Source organism: Corvus kubaryi, unplaced genomic scaffold (genome assembly GCF_017639235.1).
Source record: "Corvus kubaryi isolate FWS band 111438036 unplaced genomic scaffold, C.kubaryi_AGA036_p1.0 65011, whole genome shotgun sequence".
NCBI lineage: Eukaryota > Metazoa > Chordata > Aves > Passeriformes > Corvidae > Corvus > Corvus kubaryi.
In genome coordinates this window covers 77999-98319 of record NW_024581692.1, presented here as the reverse complement: position 1 = coordinate 98319, position 20321 = coordinate 77999, and the positions used below count along the sequence as shown (strand labels likewise).

The 20321-nt window shown below is 39.0% G+C and overlaps 1 protein-coding gene across 1 annotated transcript in view; it reads left to right on the top strand.

Annotated features, from left to right (window-relative positions):
* Positions 1-15412: 15412 nt before the first annotated feature.
* The window catches only part of LOC121672858 (fibroblast growth factor 14-like), a 42398-nt gene continuing 37489 nt past the window's right edge, over positions 15413-20321 (top strand). Inside the window, exon 1 of the mRNA XM_042045764.1 lies at positions 15413-15956. Within this exon, the coding sequence (XP_041901698.1) occupies positions 15764-15956 (193 nt within the window). The 5' untranslated portion in view covers positions 15413-15763. The remainder of the gene's footprint in view (positions 15957-20321) is intronic.

Here is a 20321-nt window from a genome sequence, read left to right as displayed (position 1 = left end):
TCTTAGGAGCACAGATTTATTTATAATCAGTAGAGGGTGGTGAGATTTTTCCAAAGTCTCGGTGGGTGTTTGTCTCCTTTTGACAAGTTCATCCATGCAGAGGGAGCCTAAATTCCAAGGTTCTAGTGATGAAGTTTAAGTGACCTCAGTCTAGTTCTTTGCATCTTTTGGTATTATAAATCTGGATCCTCAAAGAGTTCTTAATGCTTTTATGTATCATACTTACATTCCTGCATGATCTCCCACTCTGGATCCCTACAGTGTTTTCTTAGCAATGTTCCTTTGATTAGCTGAGGATTTATTAAGGGGTCACAATAAAGATGAAGGATATTTCAAAAATTTGAGTAATATTAGCATTGTTTGGAGCTTGAGTGGAATTACTATTATGCAAAGAATAAAGGAATTATCTTTGATCTTGTTGTGAGGAAACAATATAATAACATAATAAAGGATTTTGGGTGAGCTTGAGCATTATTGTTGCTCTTTGTGCCACCTGCTGGTAAGAGAGTAAGGAAAGGGGAATAGAGCAACATTTCTCTCACTCTAAGGTTCAATTTCTGAATGAGATTGTATTACCTGGCTTTTGTTTGTCATAAAACAACAAGTAGTTTCAATTGGCCAGTAAGCAGTTAAGGCAACACTACAAGTGAATTAGACTGTTCTGAGCCTCTATGATCTTGGCTTTTAAAGAATACGTACTGGTTTCTTTTTTTTTGACTCATAAAATTTTAATTTTCCAAATGTCTGATTTAGGGCGTTTGTTGCTTTATTTGCCATGTTATGTGGGCAGAGATAAGCAAGTAAATTGTCTCTAATTAACAGTACTATTGAATGTATCAGAGAGAAAACCATTCTTTGTCTTTTAAAATCTACCTACTGTTCTTCAGAGTTCATTTCCTTTCCTGTATTAGTTATCATAATTACAACAAAACTAAGATTTCATGGACACCACTGAGAATATGGCCCTATTTATGCTAAAGTTAGGTGATCTATATAGTCTAATTTATGTTAAAGGAAGTACAGCTTTGTGCTCTACATCAGAACTTTATAAATATTCTGATGCTGGCAGCAGCACTGATTTCCTCCTAATATTTTGTATTGTGGGAGAAAGCCTTTAGTGGGATGGATAGGTGATGAAACCAGAAATGTTTAGCATATGGAGATCATCAGTGGGCTGCAGGATTTGTCTTGCCATAGCTGTCACAGAGGCTCAGTCCTTGCACTAGATACCACATATACGGAACAGTATAACACTATGGGTTACTTCAGTGGCTTCCAAAGGAAAGCTCTGCCACAAAGGAGAGAATAAGATTTGATTATAAGGGAGCTAAAAAATAATTAACAATTCAAAAATAATACAGACTGAATCTCGACAACATGTAAAGACTGTGGTTTTTCAGTAGCATGAGAAAGTTAATGAAGCCGAAGTAATGGAACAGAGAAACAGGAGGATTAATGGTGCTGTCCACCAAACAGACAAAAGGGACGCTGAAAATATATTTTAGGAAAAGTCAGTTTGTTGTTATTAATATACATTTGAAAAATTGAGTATCCACAAGGAGATCTTGGAAAAGTAGAGGGGCTTGTTTTGCTTGCACTTCTGTGTTCATCTGGAACAGAGCAACCCAGAGCAAGGCAGTATCTCTAGCCTGAATGAAGGTAAAATTCGTTTTCCCAAGGCAGTGTCAACATGTGCTGGTGGTTAGAATGAATAAACTCGTGTTTTGTGCCTTAGCTAAATAAGGTATAGTTTTTAATTTTATGGCAGAACTGCATCAAGAATATTTTTTTAATAGCTGACTTAGTTTAATGAGCAAAATTACATTAAGTTCATACAAAAGGACAATCAATTATATAGTATTTTAATATGAGGTTTTAAAGTGGAAATATTTTTTCCAACCCAGAGTGTGTGTGGAAATGGTTGATGCTTTTCTTTTTTCTCAGAAGATGTATTCCAATACAAGCTGGGAGGGCTTTACAACATAGAGCATCTCAGATTTTCATCTAATGCTTTCATTTCCCTTCCTTGCTTCCACCCCAAAAGCCCATCATTAACCAGTATCTTGCCACTTATCTGCAGAGAAATAGTGGGGACATAGCCAGCTCTTATCATAGAGAATAGTTGCTCACACTACTATTAATTTCTGTGAGCTAGATAATAAATCTGCAGTTACTTTCCTCTCAGCTCTAAGGTCACTATGGGAGCCCCTGTGTGCAAAAACGTACATGTATACCAGATTTTGTTAGTATGTTAGAATGTTGATTAAGTATAGTCAAAAGAGAAAGGAGATCTGTCTTGGGATGTGTTCAGGCATCACGGAATAACCGGGACAAATGATCAGAGCTACGATACAAAATATTAAAGTTCCAGCAGATATAACTGAGTGCATGAAAGTTGATAATCCCTGATAATTTATATTGTTACAGTACTTCACATTATAAATATTTTACATAATCTTTTAATTAGCACCCTTGCTGGCTTTTGTGGGAAAATTTAAATGGCCTAAAGATTTCTGATGGGCATGAGCATTATAAGCAGGAAAAAAAGGAAATCCAGGATATTTCAGCTGATGCTGGAATACAAAAAACCTATTTCAAATGATGAATTATTAACTACTGAAAATTGATAACATTTTTAATAACTTTGAAAATTTCTTTTTAGAAAAGCTTATCTCAAACTTTTTTAGTTAGTTCCCTATAGGAACTTCAATATTTCATAATGTTTGAAGCATCAGAGAGGCATTTACAGAGGCAGATTTAGGCTCAGGAATCTAAATCTAGAAGCTACGTTTAGGGCAAGTGAGAGAGGAATGGGGTCTTGCATACAGCAGCTCAGAATCTGTGCTGGAAAAATACCTGTACATACAGGGTGCTGAATACCACTGTTAACTCAAACTTTGTGACAATTCATCTTAAGGTAACTGTCTTATGAAGGAGATTTTCCCAGCAAATCCACTAGTCTGCCTTAATTTTTGTACGAGAACAAAAGGTCCTAGTTTTTGTTTGGAGTGAATCAAAAAAAGGCACAGCAAGGCTTCTCCGTGAATAATCACTCTGTCTTTCCTTAGATATTATACTATTCCTTCTTGTTTATTGTCAAAGTTGTTAGTGATGGCTGAAATTGTTAAACATTTGCTCTAACTTTGCTATATATGATAAATTATCCTACAGATTTCCATTTCAGTAAGATCAGGTTTGTTGATTGGTAACAGTATCATTGTCTTAGACTTTTTTCTTTTTTTTTTTAAATAATTAACTCATAAAATAAGTAAGTAATAAATAAATTTACTGACAATTTTTGTCATATACTATTATTCTCATAGAGAAAAATGGCCAATTTATTTTTCAGTCTGCAAAAGATAGTTCTTTCAGTTCAAAAAGCTTTTTCTGTAGCTTAATTTGTTTTCTTGGAATCAAGCATACTTGGAATCAAGAAAACAGTCTTCATTTAGTAATGATAGATGTGAAATTTGCTTAGATGACTAAACTGGTCACAGATTTCTTTAAATAACATCTTAATTTATATTATTTTCTCTTCTCTCTCACATTTGTGTGTTTTCACACATGTCAGTATACATATATAAGAACTTAATTCCTCTATCCTTGTAAAAAGTTCTGAGGAATTTTAAAGACACATTCTCTTATGCCCTTCCATATTGTACCTATCTTATCATTTAGATTCACTCCTGATAGGCTATCTGAGGTTTTGTTTTCTAGACTCCAGTCTTACATTTCACTTTTGGCAGTGGGAAAATTTTGTGTCACTATCTGTTTCATTTCTTGTATAAATCTATGCCATTTTAAAGTATAATTATTAAATAAATATTTTTAAGTAAAAGTATAAGAAGTTATGTCCTGTGATGATCTTTGGAGAAACATTTAGAGTTTGAGAACTAAATTGCTTAAGCTTTGTCAGGTAACTGCTGATATTCATATTTGAGCCTGTGTAGACTATTGATAGATTAACTTCATTATAGTTCATAAATCAAGGACATCAAAAATAAATATTGTGAAAGTATGCTGGAAGTGGTAAGGATTATCTGTGCTTCAGAAAATCACATGTCATTTGAAGCATGTAAGAAGCAGTCAAGGTTTAAATTGCCAACAGCTCCACATGTTTAAATGTGCTGAATATAATCATAAAATTGTGCCCAGACCGCTTATCAGAAAAAATATTTTTCATCCTTTTTTTGCATACATTTTCAGTTAAAAGATCCTGTTGTAAAACAGAAGTGTTTTTCTGTCTTGGGAAAAAGAAAACCGTCAGATTTAGAAATATCTATATGCTGTTCAGATCCAGGTCTGCTGTTGTTGGTAACCTTTTTTTTTTTCAATTAGGAGATTTATTTTAGAAATGGATTCAATGCAAAATTGATCTACCTGTATCCAAGGTTTTAGTGGTTAATTTAAAAAATGTGAGTGGCATCAAAGCACTATTATTTTGTATGACACAATATCAAACAAAATCCAAAAAAACTTCCTTATATGAGTGATACTTAGAGAATGGTATAGTACCTTATTCCTTGTGTAAAACTGCAACGGTAATTTTAAGATTTCTTTTTCTTCACAAAAAATTATGATATGTACATTGTTTGTCTTTGAGCTTTAAGGCCCAGAAAGTAATGTTTTGTCTCTAGAGAGAGAATACTAGCAAAGGAGCTAAGGTTCACAGCAATTTGGCTGCCAGATTGTTCTGTTTCTAATGACTTCTGTTCTTCCTTTTCAGTCTAGCATAGCCAGAACCTCTCATTTACTATTTACAGAGCACAGTTTGGATTGCATCAAAGAGAGCTTCCACTCATCAAGCTGTTTCCTGGTATTAATTTAGCTCTTCCTCCCTACATCTGTAGCTAAATCAAGTTTCCATAGTGCTTAAACTAAGGCTGGAAATAAGTAAAAAAGCCCTGAGACTTGGGGTGATAAATTTTAATTTACTTCTGTAAATACAAGACCTACCTTAACATAAAAGGACAATGCAAGGGATACTTAGAGATTCCTGGTAATAAATCTGTCCCAAGGGATTGAGTTTGAAGAGACACATGTCCATCAGTAGCAAACTCAGTTTTATGGTGGATGGCTTGGGAAAAGTGGGGTTTGGGACCGGTGTCACAGGCTGAGCAGGTTTAAGAGCTGATGTGAGTGGAAGGAAGTTTCAGCAGTCTCTCAGTCTAGTCCAAGCATTCTCTGTTGCCTGGATTTGTGTACTGACTGGTGGCTTCTAAGTCACTTATACACAAAATAAAAGACTGAAAAAGTCATTGACCAGATGGATACTCCAGGTTTTCAAAGACTGGAATACAGCCTGACAGAACCTAGATCTCATACCAATACTTCTGAAGTTCCCAGATTTCTGGAAGGCAATTTCACAGCAGTCTTAGGCAGATCTCAAATGATCCTACCACTGAATACAACTGGCTTTTCATATGGCAAAAGGCATAGTTGTGGTAGGCTTTGTGGGAGTCCTGTGTACAGGTACTGGCAGTAAACTGTTGGGCCCTGTTTATGAGGTTTCAGCTGTATTAGGCAGAAAATGAGCTAATTATGCTATTAAGATACTGGACATTCTTACATGAAAACTGCATTTATTTAAGTGTTAGACTGATAGGCATTTTGGGAGGAGCTTAATGAGTCATTTGAATACTGAGATAGGCAGGTGTTTGCTGTAACTTTTGTAATAGTGCCTAAGATAATGTGATTAAACCTGTGCATTGCTTTTTAAAAATGCTTAGGCTTTCTTTCTATTTTTAAGATTAATGGAAACTGTGTTCCAACTAGCTAGGTTGTTTGTACTAAACCTTCTGCAACTCTTCATGTTGGTCTTATAGATATCTATTCTTTCATCCTAACCAAAGACCTACTGTTCCGGTTTGGCCAAATTTAGAAATATATCCTCTGAGAGAAGGCACAACCACCCCTCCCCCACCAGGTTTGAGAAAAATAAATTTTCTTTGAAGGAAAGTGATGGAGATAAAAATTATTTATTTAACAAACACATGGGAAAAGGATAATAATGCTAAATAATAAAATCTCTCGCTGTGGAGAAAAAACCTGGGAAAGTGTCAGAGTCCTCCTTTGGTCTCCTCGGAGCTGGGGCTTGGCCCAGGGCCAGGCCCTCTGTGCCCGGTGGAAAGTCCTCCTGATGTGTTCTGATATTGAAGCAGTCCAGCAGAAAAGGGAGAAAATCCAAAATTCCAGGGAAAGAAAAAAAGTTCAACTCTCAGTCTCTCTCGGGAGAAAAAGAAACTGAACCACTGGCCAAAAGCTGACTGGGCAGCAGCAAGGTGGGTGCTTCCTCGCTCCCCTGCTGCAGCTGGGGAAAGTCGCCATCTCTGTGTGACCTTGAACAAGCTGCAAACTGCTTTGAAAAAGTTTTGCTCAGTTTTTCCTTCCCCCTCTCAGGCTCAGTTTAGAAGCACAGAAAGGCACAAGAATTAATTTCTGGGCATAGGGCAGCGATATGGGATACACATCATAAAGTCACCCCAAGACACCTACTCGTCAGCTTAACTTCAAAGTGCCTGTAAAAATATCAGTGGGTAAAACATATCCTTTGCATATCCTGAACAATTGTATTATTAAACAAATGGTACAATATACTGAAGTAAATATTCTCCTTAGAATTTTTTAGCTCGCTCATTTCATTATTTGCAAGAATTTTGTAGAAGCAATGCAAAGGCTGTACAGTTTCATTCTCATAACCATAAGTCTATGAAAAATACAAGCAAAGAATTGTTTATTTTTTTATATCAGAACATCTTTTACAACTTGAAATTATCATGATTTAAAAAAAAACTAAAACCATGTGAATAAGTCTATTTTTCCTAAAGTTACTTAAAAATAGTATGTAAAGTAGTATGCTATTACACAGATGTTGGAAAATATTCCTACCACACAATTTTTACTCAGCTTGTGTCTGGTACAAATAACTCAAGTTTTTTGTTTATTACTTGCAGTGCAAGTAATAAAACAAAAATATGCCAATATGTGTAGCAAGATATTCCTCAGTCAATATATCCATGAATAACTAGACAAACAGTGTCCACTGCTGGCAAATCAGGTAATTGCACTGCACATTAGAGAGATACGATGTTGAAAGGTTTTGATGAGTTGTCTTAATTGTCAGATATTTTGTATTGAGTTCGTAAGACTGGATTGTAAAATCAGGTCACTATGTTAGAAGTATTCATGCTATTACCACTAATAATAAATGCTATGGTATTTGAACTAATAGCCAGGAATATCACCACAGTAACATGAGCAGGTACTGCAATTTTTTCAGGATTTAAAAATAATTCTAGTATTCATTCTATTCTATCAGGTCTACAAAATAAGTAAAAAGATAGCAAAAGTCTATGAACTTTGTCTTGATGTTCTAGGATCATATAAGTAACAAGATGGGCAAACAGAAGTTCTTAAATTCTTTCTTTTTTCTCTTTAGGTCAAAGAACTCATTACTAGTTTTGTTAGACTTTTTCAAATACATAAAAAAGTATAGAAGAAATGAATTTTTTTGTTTTGGAAGAAGTAAAATGGAAATGTGCTGATATAGGAAGTACCACTGGTGATGAAGCTAGAGCTGAATTAACTGTTTATCAAAGAGAGGAAAAGAGAAGGCTGATATCTAAAAAGCTTCCTCGTGGCTTTTTTTGTAATAGATAATATTTCTTTGCATTTGTTGCTTAACAATATTGTGTTAGTGCAAAGAAAATCTTTCAGTCAAAGAAAATAATACAGAGTGAAAGAAACATTGAGGGGGAGAAAGCAAAAATCTGTTCCTATGCTAATATAAACTATATTAGCATGTCAGATACTTCTGAAAGTCTAGATTAACTAAAAAGAAGATAGGCATATTTGCTTTTCAGGGATTTATATCTGTCATCAATTTACTGCATTCAATAAAAGTATTAGACAATGCACTGAATTTTCTGTTTGTTTGGAAAGGGGAACACAGTATGGGACTTTTTTCAGAGAACATTAGTTGTGTTTGATATCTGTGTGATTAGATCTGAGAGGAGATCAAGGCTTACCCTTTGGATGAACATTGGATGAACCAGAATTGTTCTATATCTACATTTTCTCACTTCAGTACCCAAAGATGACCTTCCCTCTTGAATAAGAAAAGAACAGGATGCTAGTTTTGGGGTTTTTTTTTCCTTGTAAATGTCTCAAAAATAGTATGAAAGGGATTGCAAAGCAAAAGGTATTCAAAAATAAATGGTAGAAAATTGCAAACAAAGATGACTATCTGAAAGTTATTTTGTGAAATTAATCACACTGTCAATTTTAGGTCACATAGCAGAAAATAAAACTATTTTTTCCTAGATTATTTGGCAGGGAGTGTGTTTCATGCTTTCTTCCAAGAAACAAAGTGTTGTTGTTGGGTGTGTTTGTATGTTCATGTGTGCATTCATGAGCATGGACAGACATGCTCCAGTTCTTCCTGTCACTGGTTAAAATCACTTTTTATACTTAAAAGATTATTAGATGTATTTTGAGGGGAATCATCCTTCTGCTTCTCAAGACAGCAATTTATATACATCTCTGTTCATACTGTCTTTTCTTATCAGTAGTTTATTTTAATGGATATTAAGTGCCTTTTCTCCTGGATCTCTGTGAGATGGTCAAAATCCAACACCTCCCTTCTTCTTAAGGTTCACAAATATTGCACATTTTTTTTCTCATATTGTCATGTGTTTTCACATTTGCTCCAGGGAAAGCAAGAAAGCCACTTGTAAATATGCTCTAAGTGTAGGAAATCCCCACTGGAGAGTATTCTGAAACAGGTATAGCAACTTACATGCTCTGCCAGCTGCACTGACTCCAGAGCAAATTCACTGTAGAGACCAAATTTCTTAGGAACAGTATTTCTTTTGTTTCTGTAGAACAAAATTAAGCAGACTCACCTTACAGAGACTTCCAGTTACTTGAGAGGATAACAGCAAAGTCTGTTGCATGTTTCAGAAGTCAGGCAAAGCAGACAAGTCCTGCTGTGCCTAGATAAGTAAATGCAACAGATGTTGGCTTAAGCCGTGCATATTAATGAAGAAGCTCTCCATGCTGTTTTTAGGCCTCTAAATCTTAAACTGCTCTCTGCAGCTGTGTGGACTAAAGATGGGGGGGGGGGTGTTTATGTTTGCTTTTCTCTAATTAAAGTCCTTTTTCTGGCTTGTGTCACCAGAGCCTTGTTTGAAGCAGTCTGGTGGCAGATCTACTATTAGCTTCAGTAGGAACAAAATTAATGGTAATGTGTATCTGTTATTAGTTATTACTAACCTCTCTTTGTAGAGACTATTTCATTTTTAAAGGTAAAATCTTATATATGTCACTGCAGAAACCACAATGTATTTAATTTTTAATTACTTTTTCAGATTTTACACTAGAAGTGATCTTGATTATTTTTATGTTTCTCTTCCTTCACTTCTGTTGTTAACTGTTTAAAAGAGACTAAATGGGTTTAAGTTTTGGGCCTGGGAGAGCTATTTTGGAGATCCTTATATGATCTGTGTGCTGTTCAAATACTCCTGTCAATCCAGCTGGTTTCTTTTGTTCACCTGGTCTGAAAAGAAGTGGTATTGGAAATAGAGGACAGGTGGAGTGAAAAACAGGAAGAGTCATGAAAGATGTCACAGGAGCTGTGCTAAAAGTTAGCAGATGTAATCATACATCTCATCTGGATGAAAGATCAATTGTTAAAAATAGCATTAAGAATCTTTATCCGCCTTTTTCCCTTGTTGAAGGATGAAGAGTTAGCCCATGGAATAAAAAATGAAACTCTGAATTAAAGCAGGTGTTTCACTTGACACAGCACTACTCATGAGACTCATTACTACAGGATAATCAGTGCAATTTGTCATTGGAAAGGGAAGGGGGACAGCAAAGTCAAAAAAAGCAAAAAAAACCCCAAGCAATCTGAGAATTATGTAATGTCTAAAGAGTAAGGCAATATCTAGTGTAGAGGTACTCAGTCCTGTGAGTTACAGATGTACCTAGGAAATACGTGAAAGAAATATCACTGGTCAATGCAGAAGAAATATTGCACCTGAGCTGCTATAGGCAGTGTTACATATTTGGATGGTTATGTTCTCTGCATAACCAGTCATCTAATGCAGGATTTCCTTACATGGTGCATTAATTTATTCTTGCATATACAGGGATTATGTTTTAATGTTTTTTCTTATGAGTTGGATACATAAGATCAAGTAAGTCCACAGCCTGTGAAGAAGCTGGCTAAAATATGTGCAGTCCTCTGACCAACATATTGGAAGCTTACTTTTGTTTTAATTAAACGGATTCACCTGACCTATTTAAACAAGTGACTCCATAAAACCTTCTATGTATTTAGTAAATTTTAATAGGTATGATTTTGGCTCTTTGAGTGCATTGTGAATGCTAAGACTGAAAGCTGAGTGCTTTTGATACAGAGAAGTGCGAAAGGATAGAAATCCAAATTCTGCAAAGTATATCACCATGTTTAACAAACTTTGTTCTTAATGTTCTTCAAAGTCTAATCAATGACCATCAAGTGTTTAGGGTGTTAAGGATTTCAAATTTCAGTGCTTCATACTAAATTCACTTTTGAGAAATTAACAATAACTTATAAGGAGAATTATATCCATATTAATATACAAGAACATATAAAACTGACCTCATTTAAACTCTTTACAGCTCATTGCACAAACATACCATACTAGTCTTATGATAAACATGGAATGCACATGAAATATCTGAAAAGGGAATTATTATCTATGTTTTAATATGTTCATACTGGTATGCTCATGAAAAATGTGATCTTTTAAGCTGACGAACGTTTTTCTAGCTCATTCAGTTTTGTACAATTAAACACTTACCTACCTACAGAGTAAGCCATAGATTATATATTTCACCTTGTTCAAGTCGTTAAGTTATTTCTCTTGCTCCATCTTTTTCCCCCAAGAGAATTAAATCAAGAACTGAAAGTTACTATTGCTTGCCAACACCCATCCTCCCCCATATATACACACTGTGTGCCCTGGGAAGATATCAGTTTGCAATTACATGAATAATCCTATTTGTAGGACTGTATCACATTTTCTTATGATATTTTGGGGAGTGGAGGGGTCTTAGTATGTACCTTGAATTTAGACAGTTTAATTATGGTCCACTAAAACTACCAGCAACCTTCAATACATTTTTTTATCAGAACCAACAAATCAGAATCACAACTTCAGCTGGAAACAGTACTTTGGGAATCAGTCTGCAGTCTTATCAGAAGCACTATAAGGATGATTAAATAAAGCCATCACAATTTAGAAACAAGTGATTTTTCCACTCCTGAAATGTCTCTTCTTGGAATATTTAATTTTCCCAGTGGTCTAGATGTAGTTTTATGCATGCCTTTCAATTGCTAGGCCTAAATTGGTACTTTTACCCCTAGACTTTCCTTTCTACTTTGAGTGGAAGTATAAGGAGTAAGGTGCTAATATTTTTTGCAACTATAGCACACAACATCTTCGAAACAAAAAAGACAAACATTTTCAAAGACATGAAACAATCTTCAACTCTGTAAAGTCTGAAAGAACATCTAGATTCACTATACTTTATTAATGACTTCTAGAATGTAAGCTGACTTTACCTCATCATCTTCTAGTGTATTTAACTGGACAAGTGAGCTGTGTGTGCCCTACTGTTGGCAAGTAAGTGCAATAAAAACTTCAGTAGAACTCATGAAACTTAAACATGCTTAATAGCAGCATTATAATCTGGCATTTTACACTTGTAGAAAATATATTTGTAAGAACTTTCACCTTTATTTGATTTATTTTGGTTGGTTTTGATATCAAGAACAGTTTCAGGATATCTGGGAGGAGAAAATTTGGGTGGAATGTGCGTTCATGGGTACATACCTGTACATTTTTGTTTATATTGAAATGGTTTATGAAAGGAAGATCTCTGTAAAGTTTTAATGTCTGCATTGACCAGATATTACTCTGCATCTTGTAACATCATCCAAATTATTGCAAAACATATAATAAGTGAAAAAAAAGAAAAAAGAAAACTCCCACTGCACATACTGTATAAGGATGACATTTTAAGTTCTACAAATTTTGTAGCATATGGATCTAGGTTATGATAGACTATAAAGCATTGAATACCATTTTTCCTAATGGAAGTTATTAAAAAAGCATTTTATGTATATCTAGTATATGCATATACACAAATATCAATGACATATATTTTAATATTGAACTTTGATGCCTGAAAAGATCACATTGAAATGTACATGTTAAATTAGCTGGCATGTAATATGGCTTGTTCCCAGTAATACAGCAAAAAGTAAATTAAGGAATAATAATGCTTCATACCCTAGCATATAATAAAGCAAGCATTTTATGCACACTTTATATACATTGAATTTTTTACTCTAAAATTCGTCCAAGAAAGCAATTTTACAGATTCTGTAATGTTTTTGTTTTAGAAAACTCCTGAAATCCATAATAAATTACCAGTTAGAAATGAACAGATGGGAGAATAGAAAGCACTGAAAATCTCTTCACCCCCTCTTTGGCTTTTAATCGTTTGTTTTCATATCCCGAATTTTGTTAATCAGAAATAAAACTCTGTTTTAATGTAGAAAATGTCATAATTAAGATATTTCCATTTGTCCTAAGTGCATAATCTCATGCAGTTCCTAGTCTTTAAGGTAGCCGATATGTTCATACTTGTACAATCCATCTGTTAGCAGAACCTTCGCTTTGACTCGAATTGCACACATTTTATCACAGGTTAGGACACCAGATGGCTCTCTTGAGTTTTCTTTGTAAAACCCTAAGCTGTAAACAACTGCTCTGCATTTCTGAGATGTGAGTACAAAGCTATTTTTTTTTTAATGTAAAAAGTAAGAAACACATTTCTCTTTGTCTATAGCACACCGCCCGTTTTCACCCTCTCTCTTGCCTTTCTTTGCCATCACCCTGAGCATCATGTTGTTGAGAAATGTGTGTTTTGGCAAAGGCCCAGTATTTGAAGGAAAACACAGAAAAGGAACAACAGTAGTAGATGGTATATAATGCATAGCATCATCGGATACTATAAAGAGGAACTTGGGACCCACACCTTTTTGGAGAGAGTTTCTCATGCAAATGTTAGGGCTATATGTATGTATCATAGCCCTGCATTCCTGAGAAAATGAGAGATAGTGGGTGGCTGGCCTCTATTTCACTCTACTCTCTCTCATTCATTCCTTTGTTCGGAGCCAGCAGCCAAGTCGAGCTGACTTTGGGCTATGTCCTGTCAGCTCGCCCACGGCAGGGACGGGATGTCCCTGTGCCACCCGCGGCCGGTCTCTGCTCCGCTGTCCGTGGTGCTGCAGGCAGAAACAGACCGGGACAGGGAAGGCGGCCGGCACGGGACCAAGGCCGGGGCAGGGGGACGCCCACTGGGGCGGCACTCGGAGGAGCGCTTCCCTCTTGAGGGGTCCGAGGGAAGGCAACACCATGTCTTGTCCACTTTTGAGAAGGAAGGAAAAAGAAAGCAGTATGCAAAAATACTACACTGAAATTTAAAATTTTTAAACAACAATCACCTCTCTGTCTAATTGCATTAGTTAAAGCAATTGTAACCGTTGTAAGGAAATTGCTGCTCTGTAAAAATTGCCAGATAGAAAATCCAATGAGTCTTAGCTGAATCTCTTTAGAGACACTTTTAAATAGAATTAAAATGTATTATCCAGATCCGATTGTGCATGTTCTGTTCCTAGTTGGTCTAGTATTAATACAAAATCCCTGTATACTGGAGTTCCCACCATACACTTTTGCCCTTTGTATAAAAATAGCACTTCGTAGATTAAAGGATTTAGGGGAAAAATGGTCAATATCAAAGAAGCTGAATCCTCTGCTGAAACAAGAACCTATTCTTACATACTAGGTTCTGTATTGCAAAGCAGTGAATTTTCCTGGATGAATATTTACACCTCCAAGCCTGTTTAAAAAAAAAAAAAAAAAAAAAAGCAAAACAACAACAACAAAAACCCCAAAACCATCTGATAAGAAGTTAGAGTATTGTGAAAACAGTATAAAAATAGATAATTGCCTGTGCAAGCATCTGCCCTTCTTTATAGGCTAACTGCATATTTTTCTGTGTAGCTGCTTGTTTCCTTCCTCTAGTTTCCTCTGGCTAGCTAAAACTTCAGAAAGTTTAACCATTAGGCTTGCAGAAAGTAAATACGGAAAACTTTGGGCCATTATTTGGAAAGGGAGCCAAGCCAACAGAAAAAGATGAAAGGAAAGAAGTGGGATGTCTTATTTTACACGGTATTTACTATTTGCAGCGCCTTGTGAACTTCTCGGGGCAGATGCTTCTTAGGTGTTCTGTGTCTAGTGAGCTTGGCTGGTGCTTCCTTAAGTGCTCCAAGACGTAGCCTATAATTTTACACGGTGCTGGTGATCGATAAATCACCATAGCTGTGGCTATTTGTGGGTGCCCTACGTAATCCCTTTGATATTTGGGTTGAAGGTCCCCTCAGCCCCGTAGGTGTGCTTCTCCCTCACGGCTCTAAAACCTTCCCATGAGACAGAACCCGCTCTCCCTCCAGACTTCACCTCCTGCTCTCTCCGTTCCTGGATTGCGGGGCGAGGAGGGGCGGGCGGGCACCCCTGCCCAGCTGCGGACGCGCTGGCGGGCGGAGGGGCTGCGCGGGGCAGGGTGCCCTTGGCGGAACGCGGTGTCGCCTCAGCCGTCTGCCCTGCCTCCCGGCTCCCCCCGCCTGGGGACGGGGACAAGTGCCGGTGTCACCGCTGGAGGCGGCGGGGGCGGCCGGCAGGGAGCCGCTGCCGGGGAGCTGGAGAGAGGGTGCTTGCGAGGGATCCTCGGTGTGCCGGGGCGGGCGAAGGAGAACGGGGAGGGCCATACGCCCCTCCACCAGTGCGTAGGGCCCTCCTTCTTACCCCGGGAAGGGAGCCCCGCACGAAGCCACCCGGAAACCTAACGGGGGGCAGAGGCAGCTGGCGGCTGATCCACCGGGAACCTCCCGGTTCCCACCAGCAAACCACATCAGCATCACCCCGTCCCTCAGTCTCTCTCCCCCTGTGCTTTATTCCTCTGCCTTTCCCCATTCTCCCTCCTCCACTGCTTGCACCCTCGCCGCCCCTCGCCTTGGGGAGGACAAAAAAAGCTCCAGCGGTGCGTGCCTCTGTGTGTGTGTGTGTGTGCGTGCGTGCGTGTGTAGGGGAGGCTGGAGCGGGGTGGGACCGAGGAGCCGTGATTACAGCTCTCCCTGGAGAAGAAGATTGCTCTCTCCAGATGCTGATTTCTGAAGCACTTGGCAATCATCAGGCGGGAGCCAGGAAGAGGCGGCGGTAGCCGCCCCGGCCGTGGCGATGGCAGCGGCGGGCGAGCGGTCGGCGGCGGCTCGGGGCTGAGGGGCAGCCCCGGGAGGCGACGCTGCCTGGCGGACCCGACCCGACCGACCCGACCCGACCGGGCGCGGCTCTGCCCTGAGTCCCACTCGCTCCGTGCCGCTCCGCTCCGCCAGCCCGCCCGCAGGCATCCGCCCGAGCAAGTGCCCCTGCGCCGGGACACGGCGGGAGGGACGGCGGGGCACCCATGCGGTGACCCTCGGCGGCGGCAGCTCCCGCCGGCCGCAGGGTGCCGGTGCCCCTCCGCAGCCGTGCCTCGGGCGGGAGGAGGCTCCCTCTCGCCCGCGCCCCCGGGGATGGGTTCCCGCCGGGGCTGAGCGCCTCGCCGCCTCCCTCCTCCCTGCCCGGCGTGGGCGAGCCGGCGAGCAGCCATGGCAGCGGCCATCGCCAGCGGCTTGATCCGCCAGAAGCGGCAGGCAAGGGAGCAGCACTGGGACCGGCCCTCGGCCAGCAGGAGGCGGAACAGCCCCAACAAGAACCGCGGGCTCTGCAATGGCAACCTGGTGGACATCTTCTCCAAGGTCCGCATCTTCGGGCTCAAGAAGCGGCGGTTGCGGCGCCAAGGTGCGTCCCTGTGGCCGGGCCCGCCCGTGGGCTCCCGGGGGGCGGGCGGGAGGGGGCAACCTGTGGCGAGAAACTTCCCGGGCTGGGCGCCGCCCCCGCTCCCGCCAGCCGGCGGCTCCCTGCTCCCCGGCAGCGGGCGAAGGGATCCGCGGGCTGAGGAGGGCGGAAGCCGGCGGACCTTCGGTCGGGACCCCCTGGGCCAGCCTTTCTGCCCGGCTATCTGCGCTGGGACTCCGGTGTGGGTCACGACAGGTGTGCTGCGGGCAGGAAGCCCCTCGGGGAGACCTGCCCGCCTCCCCGCGCGTCCCCGTCTCGCTTGTGTTTCTCTCTGAAGGACAAAGAGCGCACGGCGCTTTGGGTGTCCGGTGTCCGGGGGCCATCCTTCGCCAGCCCCTTCACTGAGCCACCAATATGGCTTTGGTAGGTGCAGCCCGGCTGTAGTGAAGGGGTCCCGCTCCCCGCCGCTCGGTGACTTCCCAGTCAGCACAGTGAGAGGTGAGGCACAGCCGGCAGCTGTGGGAGAGCTTCTCGGCATCCCTGTGGGCACCCAGGTGCAGGTCCACCTGCCTGTTGCCCATCGCCAGCCAGGGCCTTGCCATGCAGACCAGCAGGTTTTGCAGGCAGTTCTTATTCAGGGAAGATGACCAGGAGTCAACAGAGAAAACTGGTACCTTGGTGATTGCATTCTATCCAGTACTTTGTATTAGAACCCTAGAAATAAAAGAAGTACAATGGTATTGCAGTGACTTCTTTGTTTTTGAATTTTGTGGTATTCAACAGCATTCAGAAATGGTAATGACTTACTCTATGTCCTCAGGAAACAAGCACTTTTAGAACAAAAGGATTATATCATGAAGAGTGAAAATGTTAAGTATCACTTGAAACATGGCTAATACCTACCAGTCAATGATAAAGTACAAACTACCCTCTGTTATATTACAGAATGCCACCATGTGTTGTGGTTTCGTATGTACACTACAGTTCCTCTTTAGGTTGGGTCGGAAGATCATTTTAAGAAGCATAATCAGGGAACTGTCCTGTTCCTCCTTCTTTATCACGGCTCACATTTGAAAAAGCATAAATCAACAAAATCCACACAATTTTATTCTTACATGGCTTTCTTGCAGTAAACTCCTAATGCAAGCTAAATCTTGCCATTTTTAGATAGTACAGGGATACAATGAAGATGAGCAGGAAAATGTCAGTGGCAACATCTATGGTGGCTTTTTTTTTAAGCAGTCTGTGTGTGCTTTAGCAGACTAGAGTATCTGGTATATGATGGTGGATTTTTATAAATTATATTTTTCAGTAAAACAAGTTTAGGGGGATTTGCTAACTGAGCAACTGTGCTTGACCACCTGTGCATTCTTATTTGGGGGAAAACTCTGTATTTGACAATATTACCATTTGAGGAGGAGATGACTGCCTCACAGCACTGAGATGCCAAACATTTTTAAGGTGAGGAGGGGCTTTAAGGAGACTTGTGAATTCATCCTTTTTCATTCATTCATTTTTCATAAGGCACTTTGTCACATCCTTGAATAAGAGAACTGAATTAGAATATAACTCCTCTGTTAACCTGTACCACTGACACAGAACATTTCAGCAAGAATAATCAGAACAAGGGCTACTCACCAGTAAAATCTGCAGTATCAGACCCCTGAGTTTATTTTCCTTTATGATGAGACATGGTGATATTTGTCCATTGGTTTACATTAAGGTCTCAGAATTACTGCTCATCTGTAAGAATTCCTGCTGAAAAAAATACTGTCATACCTTCTGCTATGCATGTTCCTGATGCACAAAGTGATACATGGAATACCTGTGGATTCAAAGTTGCATTCTATTTAAGAGGGAAACTGAAGAAACAATCAGGCCGAAGTCATTATTTAGATATCTTATGCAGAGTAGCTTAGAGTGAATAATCATTTCTGAAAAAAACCCAAACAAACCACATTTTATAAGGCTGATTGCTTTAAAATACATTATAAGTGTTACAAAATGAACATTTATCAGAGTCTGGTTTTAGTTTTTCTAAAGTGAGTTAAATGACCAGTGAATTCTTCACTGAAATCATACTGTCACATCCATTAAAATAAGTCTTTGCCAAGCAAAATAAGATGAATTTCAAAACCTCTGTTGTCAGAAAGGTGCTATGGGATTTTGACAAATAAACCTTGTGTAAATGATACAGAGTGTCACAAGAGCATTGTGAAAAATGAGCTAATCGAGATGTGACAAACCATCTGTAGCATTCTCATACAATTCAATGGAAGAATAGAAGTATATGCAAAATATTTATGTAGAGTAGTAAAAGCTAAACTTTTTCTTGGAATAAAAAAGTGTTTTGCTTTGTGCTTGCATATGAAAAATAACTGTCTTCCCATCTTTGAAATAGGCAGCAAAAACTAGTGATGCAGCTTTTAAAATTAAAAATACACGTTTACTCTTGTACATACATGTATAAGTGAATTAGGTAAATAGATATACACAATATATGCACACATACCAACATGTTAGCACACTTTAAAAATATTCTTTATTTTTAAATTATTCTTTTCAAATGCCTGTTAGTACTGTTCTTGTTCAGTGGGATTTATTTGAGAAAAAATGAAGGTATTATGAATACATAAAATGCTCCAATCATGTATACCCTGATGAATTTTTTTCTGTCATTGTGACATATTCTCTGTTCATGGTCCTTCCTTTAGGGGCATACTAAAATATCAACAGAAGTTTGCTTTGGGAGACTAACATTTAGGAATGGTAGCATTAAAAATACATCCAGGGGCTCACTCAGAATAAAGAGTAATATTTGTATTTACTTGTATATTTGCTCTAATGATAGATGCCATGGTAGTTTTAAACAGCCTTTCTAAGACTTTGATTAATGAATTAAACTGCCAAAGTGATTTCTTGGGGAGACATGTTTGCTAATCTACTGAGTGGATGAAACCATTTTCATTTACTGGACGTATTTGATTCATATTGTTTAGTATTATGATATTTCAAATTTATTTAATTTTTATTTTATTCTACCTGTCATCTGATGAACAAATCACTGTCATTAATTTCCGAATAACCAGGAAGCCAAGATCTTGCCTATCTGATGCCAGACATCAATCAATTTTGAGTCATCCTATCCTGCATCAGAGGTTGTTTAGTTCTAACAGTTTAATTTATGTTAATGTAATCACAAATAGGAGAATTGACAGATGATATTTTGTTTTCATGTGAAATAACCTTATCTAACCTGGAACTACCCAGTAAAAAGAAGAAAATAAATGTCACTTCACCTCGTGCATCTACAAAGTGCAGAGCTTAAAGCATATGCTTGTCACTAGTGCAAATTCAAACTTCTTAGCCTGTATTTTCATCTACATATCTAGCTGCTTTGCTAATCTGAAAAATCTTCATTTGGTTAATTAGGTCCCTTGAGAGTATTCTACTTAAAAATGCTCAACATTTAAATGTATTAAAAGCCAAGTGTGATGTTTACTGTTTCTGTGTGCTAATACCACATTAAGACTTCTAAATTTATACATAGAGTGTATGAATTTTGGGACAGCTTGGCCCCTGATTTCGTACATTAATATTTATAAGAAAGAGAGACCTAGGGAACATGTTCAGAAAATGCACTGATTAGATTTTACTGCATCTACAAAGGTAATTTAATTCTCCAAAGAAAGGATTTTTGGAAAATTCATCAGTAGATCAGCTAATGTTTTTTTGGCAGATGTGGGAGTCGCCCATAATCTCAGATATAAGATAATTCCCAATATGCATAATGCCCTAAGTAGTTTCTAGTTCTCCTACTTGTGGAATGAAGTGGAGCTGGAATGGAGATCTGTGCATGTGAGTGTACATGACTTGTTTCCCGAAGTTTAAGAAACCACATCAACTCCCACCAGTCAGCTCCAGCGCTGGATGATCTGCCTTGCTCAAAGTTTCAGAAGGCCAAAACTTGTGTCTGTGTTTTCCTATGTGACTGTCTTCAGAATTAATTCTTGGTAGTTCACTAAAGTCCACTGCTCCTGCATTGTCTAGGTGCAAGACTGTCTATTTTTCAGGGTGTTTAGCTGATGTTGCTTGTTTTTCATTATTTTTCTTCAAATGAAATTGATTAAGCCACAACCCTTTTGGAACTATAAACACTCTTAACAGTGTATAGAAGAAATTATTACTTCTTTCCTTCATTGCTGTTAACCTGTTCAAAGGACTGCATGATAATCACAAACTGAAATTGTGTAGCAAATATGCTACATTTCGTGTAAAATATTCTAAGCATGTTTAAAAAATATTTTTGAAAACATGACTTTTTAGACTCCGTCTCAAGCTTTCTTTCCCATGCATTCAGTATTTCAC